At 57.8% G+C, this 6,459-nt stretch overlaps 2 protein-coding genes and 1 pseudogene across 3 annotated transcripts; 1 reads left to right on the plus strand and 2 right to left on the minus strand.

Moving 5' to 3' along the window:
- Nucleotides 1–969: 969 nt before the first annotated feature.
- Nucleotides 970–1,284, minus strand: SDRG_12782 (hypothetical protein; the record flags this gene model as incomplete). Its single annotated transcript, XM_008618863.1, has 1 exon — nt 970–1,284. The coding sequence occupies one exon, from the start codon at nt 1,282–1,284 to the stop codon at nt 970–972; it is 315 nt and encodes a 104-aa protein (XP_008617085.1).
- A 493-nt stretch (nt 1,285–1,777) lies between these two features.
- Nucleotides 1,778–1,852, plus strand: SDRG_12783 (annotated as a pseudogene). Its single transcript has one exon. The product of its transcript is annotated as a tRNA-OTHER (tRNA).
- A 518-nt stretch (nt 1,853–2,370) lies between these two features.
- On the minus strand, nt 2,371–4,192 carry SDRG_12784 (hypothetical protein; the record flags this gene model as incomplete). Its single annotated transcript, XM_008618864.1, has 2 exons — nt 2,371–3,222; nt 3,281–4,192. The coding sequence occupies 2 exons, from the start codon at nt 4,190–4,192 to the stop codon at nt 2,371–2,373; spliced, it is 1,764 nt and encodes a 587-aa protein (XP_008617086.1).
- Between the last annotated feature and the right edge of the window lie 2,267 nt (nt 4,193–6,459).

The following is a 6,459-nucleotide window of genomic DNA, read 5'->3' on the forward strand; positions in this document are numbered from 1 at the left end:
CTAGCGACCATGCACGAGCCTCGTACGCAGGCGGCGGCGTCGTACTTGGACCCGATGCTGGGTGATCTTGAAGCGGGAAAAGCTACGCATTCGGGTGCAACAGCTTGCAACCGAAATACGAGACGTGATATTAGACCAGGTGCGTATCTTGGATAGAAGACCTTGAATAAAATAGGGTCAGTAACTTCAAGCTAGCCAAACGCATATTATTGAACCACACGATCGCTCTCGCAGCATCCTACGCACGTGGCTCGAGCTAATCGTCGCGTTCGTCTCATTCACACGAGCTGTTGAAGCTCCTCGAAGAAAGAGAGCGAACCACAGTCCACAGTGGGTCAAGCATAGTTTGATAAAATCACATGACGATGAGCGAAATATATAGAGCGGTCGTCGACAACCTCAGCGCAACGTGTGCATGCTACTAGTAGTCGTTGCGCGAGCGTGTCTGCCGGGCGGTCGCGTTTTTTGGCGACGCTGGCGGCGTCGATGCGCCCGCGCTGCGTCGGCCATCGTGGCGTGCAGGTTGTGCGTCCACGCAAAGTACTCGATCACGTCACGGCTGTGGCAGGCGACGGCCATGTCGAGAGCCATGGGCCAGTACCGCGACTCGTTGTAGCCACTGCAAAAGCGCACACAGAATTTGGGCAGCAGCGTGTTGGGACGCCACTGGAATCATGCTCTCAGAGCTCTTATCCAAGAGAAACCCCACGAGACCCACACTGCCGCTCCACCCTGCAAGCTGGACATGATTGACCTCGAAGGCGGTGATCACACACTTCTGAAAGAGCTCTTGCACGTAGCGCAGTCAACCATCGAGCATGCAACCTCTGTCAACCTCGGCAAGAATGGATCGGCGTCGTATGTGAAGGAAAAACGAAGCAAGTCGACAATGTCGCCGAAACAGGCTGCGAGAGAGATACCGCAAGTGACCGTGAGTGGAGCTTCCGTCGCCGCTCAATATGGCGCGACCTATGTTTCTGTGCATGGAGATGTCGTCGGCGTAGGTGTTGCACGTGCCGGTGCTTGCCGACGCAGTGGGCCCATGTCCACGAGCTCGCGCAAGAGATCGATCCGTCCGTACTCGAGCGCACAGCTAAAGACGAACATCGGGCAAAGCTGGGGCACAAAGTGGAGGCCGATGCGAGCGAGCCATGGCGCTATGACCGCGTGCACAGGCCCGAGGCTGGCGTCCGGCGGGTTAGGGCCGAGGCGCGTGAGGATGCGCACGTCTTGGATCATGCCCGATTGGTAGATCGCGACGAGTGGCAGAAGCTCCGCGCCCATTAGTACGGCGACGAAGCCCATGTCGTTAAGCTTGCGTCGTGGGCCGCTGGATAGGATTTGAACAACAGTGGAAGGTGTTTGGAACACATTTGTGGTGCGCCTTGAAGTGGCAGTGTGTGTCGCTGCTCAAGGGTACTTTGCTGACGCACAATTTCATTTCTTATCCGACCATGCAGAACGTGCTTCTTGCGAGACACCGCTGGACAACTTCTGCCGGAAGTGGCCATGCTCCGGCTACTGCGTTGCCGAACCCATCGAGGTGTTACAAGCGCCGGTGACGAGGTCTATTGCTTTTGCCTGCACCTTCGTTCAACCAAGAAGGATGCACCGTCCATATTGTCTTGTGTGTCGTCGACGCATGCATGGGTTGGTGGTTCCTACGAGGGTTAGGGTTTCTCTCGAGCCAGGCCAGCGCGTAAAGGGTGGAGGTGCCTTTGTACGGCCACCAGCAAAGGAAATCAACAGTAGGCACTGCGAACGTGAGGAATCTAGTGGCATCTAGTAGTCTAGCTGTTAAGGCGCTGGTGTAAAACCCAGTTGGTGCTGGGTTCGATCCCCGGTGGTGCCACGACTTTCCGATTCTACGCGGGTGTGGTTCAAAGGACATTGCATCTATTTGGTCCATATGCACCCGCGTATAATGTCTGGCGCATGGCGCAAGGGTCCTCGAACCCAAGCAAAATGCCCGTGGAAAGCTCTTTTTCTCTTCTTCACTCAACACCTACCAGCAGCTAGGATGCACCGGGTAGACCTGGCTCATAGATGTTGGTGCTCTACATGATAGGAGCTAGCGTATCGAAGCAGATACATATATGTTGTGGAGCTATGCTGTGAGATGCGAGCTGTAGCATCATATATCGAATGAGTGCGTGTGACTGAGAGAAACCCTACCCCTCGTGGGAACCGACAACGTATGCATGCGTCCAGGACACACAAGACGGAAATAATTAATGCACTGTATCATTGTTGATTCAAAAGGAAGATGGCTGCTTCAGTACGATGCCGAGGGAAGTGCCAAAGCGATGCGCTTGCTCGGATCATCCGTTGTGGCTTCTGCAGCTGCGTTTGGCGATCATTGCTTTGCATCTAGCCACGGTTGCTGTCGCGGAGGTTGCGCAGCTTCCGAACGTCTTGACGCAGGGAGTAAAAGACGGAGTCGTCTTCGGGGACGCGTTGCAAGTTGTCAAGGCATCTTTGAGCAAGCTGGTGCTGCTCGATGCCGTGCGGAAGGCCAAAAACCAGAGGCGTAATGACCCAAGCCGCAGCCGGAGAATTGCACAGCCCGAGAAGCGACGACACCGTGTTGCGGGGAAGCGTCCGTGGTTGCCGCGGATTGCGGGTGAGGTACGCGGCAGCATTGACCATGAGGCGACGCTGTACGTCGATGATGCAGTTGCGCTCCTCGAGCGCGGTGGCAAGCGGCTTGAGATTGTCCTCGTCGTCCGAGATAAATGGCACGAAGCCCGCGACACTGAAGCCGACGGCGCGGTCAAAGGCGATGAGTGTCTCGGACGACTGGTCGGTCGTTGACACGAGGTGCAAGATCGCCGGAATGACGGCCCCGACCTGGGACCACAGCGCGTCCATCTTGTCCAGGCAATTCTTGGTCACGAGGATGTGGAGAAAAGACGCGAGACCGCGCACCGTGGCGCGGTATGGCGAGTTGGTGAGCCACGTGATGGCGCCGTCAATAAACGACGCGGGGCAAGTGGCCGCCGTGTTGAACTGCATGATCGCCGGCGCCGCAATGTTGACCGGCGAGTAAAATGCGTCGTGTGCGATGTCCAGAACCACGTAGTCGAGCACCGATGGTGTTCTGTAGAGACCGACCAGAAAGGCGACGTGATCGACGCCCAACACCGTGGAGAGCCACGTCTTGGGAGCCTCACCCTTGTACGTGGTCACGTACGCCTCGAGCCGCAGCAGATTGACGACGATCTGGATGCGCGTTGCATCAGCATAAAGACGACGTCGCCGCCTTGATCGATGTGGCCACGTACAAGGCGCGTCGGTACATCATCTTGACGTACTCGAAGAAGTACGCTTGGTTCTGGGCGCGCCGGGCGTCGCGGACCCACTTGGTGCCGTCAAGACCGACGAGTTGCAGGACCAGCTGCACAAGTCCCGGAACATTTGGGTCTTGGTCGGCGCAGCGGTTGAACAGCGTGACGACAGCGTGTCCGACCTGCCGCCACCCATGCTGCGCCAAGGCGCGGAAGACCAGACGGCCGAGACTATCGGCCCGCGTCAAGCAGCCGAGAAACGCAACACAAATGGTCTTGCTGTCCGTACGCGGCAGGCCCATCAAACGCAGCCCGAGAGCCGTCTTGGCGCGGGGCGGTGCTCTGATGGCGTCCGTCGTGGTGTCGGTGAGGCTGGCGAGGAGCTTCACAACGAGCAAAGCGCGCTCGAGACCACCGAGAAGATGGACGACGGCCTGAAAGCCATTCTCGCGCTGAAGAATCTCATCGACAGCGCTGTAGCCGAGAAGCCGCAGACGGAGCGGCTTCGGCCAAACCACAAGGACGAGGGCTCCACAGCGCGGAGAGCCGCGCCAGCGCCAGACCTTGGTCGACGGGACGTGATCCTGCACGCGTCTCGGCGTCGACGGGACGGGGTGCATGACGAATGTTTCGATGCGCAGGCACCCACGAAGAGTCTTGACCCTCGTGAGAGCCACATCGTATCGTCCCGTCTTGACGAGAACGTCCGCCAGCTCCGTGTCGACCGGTGAGAGCTCCTTGAAGTTGGGGTCGTTCTTCCGGTTTCGCAATTGTGTGACTTCACCGCACATGAAGCCGTAGCGGCCAATCGGGTGGTTGAACTTGATCGCGAGCTCCCGCAAGCGCTGATTCGCCTCCGCGGGCGAGGAGAGCGCATCTTCATAGTCGGCGTCGGTGTTCGTCATGACCCAGCTGGACCCGGCCTGGAAATCTCAAAACTGTTTGTACGGTCATTATTCCGGAAAGAGACCCGCAAATCCAAAGGAGACGGTCAAATTGACGGGGTGAAATGGGCGAAACCGTCAATGCTGGTCGTTCTTGCTGCTGGGACATTTGCCTTTCATCCGGATACACTGGGTCAAACAAAGCTGGGGCTGAAATAGCCGCAACGTGCCCGAGCCCCACGACACCAAGGCCGCAACGTCCTCCGTCGTCTTTGAGGTACCTATCACGGCGCGAGGGCTGTGCGCTCATGGGCTAGCTCCAGATGCGGCGCCTCATTGCGTTGATCGGGCGCCATGATACGCTGGCGTACCTCGCGAGCCGTACCTCGCGAGGTCGAGGTTCAAGCAGCACTCGTGTGCGACCAAGACGGACCGGCGCCGTCACCAGCGTGCATATGGGCACGGTCAACAAGCGCACCCATGGCAAAGAACTCGACCGCCAAGTGATGGAACTCGCGTCGGAGCCAGCGCATTTGCTTCAAAGGCAGCAGCGACAAGAAGCAGCGCGACGTGCAAGTGTCCCGATGAACCTCCATGTATCATGGCCCGCCGCGTCACCACGCCCGTGCCGAGCCGAGCAAGTTTGACCTCTTTGACGCGACCGTCGGCACGGCGCCCGTTGCAACGGATCGAGCAAGGTAGCCTACTACGCATACATGAACCGCGGTGTGATCGCTCGATCAGTGTAGGAGAACCCAACGCGGATGCGACCGTCATGTGTGGTGTCGACGACCTACGCGGCCTCGGCGCCCAAGAAATCGCTAAGGACAAGATCGTTGGCGTCAAGACACGGATTGCGCTCGTTGCCAACCGTATCAAGAACCTCTACAGCCCGCGAGCTGCGCTCGTATCCTCGTTCCTCGCCTCGTTCGGGCGGATGGGCGTCGACCTTGTACCCCGGAGTACATACTTGATCTCGTCCCAAGACAAGAACGTCTGCTCTGGGATGCGTGGGCAACCATCAAGAGCCTCAAGCGCTCGTTGCAGCCGCCTCGTCTCGGGCGATGTCGAGATGGGGCTGCGCGCGACGGGAACCTATTCTCGAGCTGCTGGTAGTATCAATGTATCGAGTGGTGTTACGAATGTATGTATTGCGCGCGTCGTCTCGAGTCGCGCGCGTGACCATGTCCTGGATCGTCGACGTCGGCAGCCGGTACAATTCGAAGAGCTTGCGCTGGATCGAACGAGAGCTCGGATACGGTACTTGAGACGCCCGACGTTTGGCGATACCATTTCTTGGTCGGCGACGTGACCCAAAACGGGTTTGAACGTCCGCGCTTGAAGAGCAATCGCGCTTGGTCCAGCGTGACCGACTCGGCGGTACGATCTTTGCCGCGATTGCAGCAGGTGATACGGCACACCGCGTCCGATGCTTCGAGGAGAATGCTCTTGGCGGTTGTGTTCTCGGCTTGGGGAACCACCGTGGGTGGATCGGGCTGTTGTTTGGTCCGCCTCGACGCTTGGTGAAGAAGTGCAGGAAGCGTCCGACATGCTCACGGTCAAGTCTCTCAAGGTACCTCGTTCTGCAGATAGGTATCTGTCGCGCGATGCGACTGGATCGGCGTTTGGCATCTCTGCGCCTAGACTTATGGCAAGAAGAGCACGGTGTCAGCGCGCGTGCCATCTACAACAGTATCAAGTCGATGGATTGATACGTACGGTTCGTAGATGGCCAACGTTGCCGCGACCGACAAGGATTACGCATTGCGGCCAAGGTCAGCAGCTGCGAGGCGCTTGGCCGCTGCGGCGTCGCTAAGCATGCGCCACGACTTAGACGCCAACCGTGGTCACGCACTAGCGCCTCCAAGCGGTGAATGCTTTACGACATGAAACATGTATGAATGAATTTGAATGCTTTTGTCATGCAGATCGTAGCGCCAAGACATGAGATCCAGCAACGCCTTCCTCTTGGTATAGCACTGCACCTATTGTCACTTCCTTACCCCTATCTATGCGTGCAGCGCCGCTAGCTATGTACCAGGTCTACCCCATATAAGTCTACCGGGCTGCAGGTTGGTACGTAGGTGTCGATGGCAAGAGTGAATAAGAGAAAAAGAGCTTTCCACGGGCATTTTGCTTGGGTTCGAGGACCCTTGCGCCATGCGCCAGACATTATACGCGGGTGCATATGGTCCAAATAGATGCAATGTCCTTTGAACCACACCCGCGTAGAATCGGAAAGTCGTGGCACCACCGGGGATCGAACCCAGCACCAACTGGGTTTTACA

Source organism: Saprolegnia diclina, assembly GCF_000281045.1.
Source record: "Saprolegnia diclina VS20 unplaced genomic scaffold supercont1.52, whole genome shotgun sequence".
Taxonomy (NCBI): Eukaryota; Oomycota; class Saprolegniomycetes; order Saprolegniales; family Saprolegniaceae; genus Saprolegnia; species Saprolegnia diclina.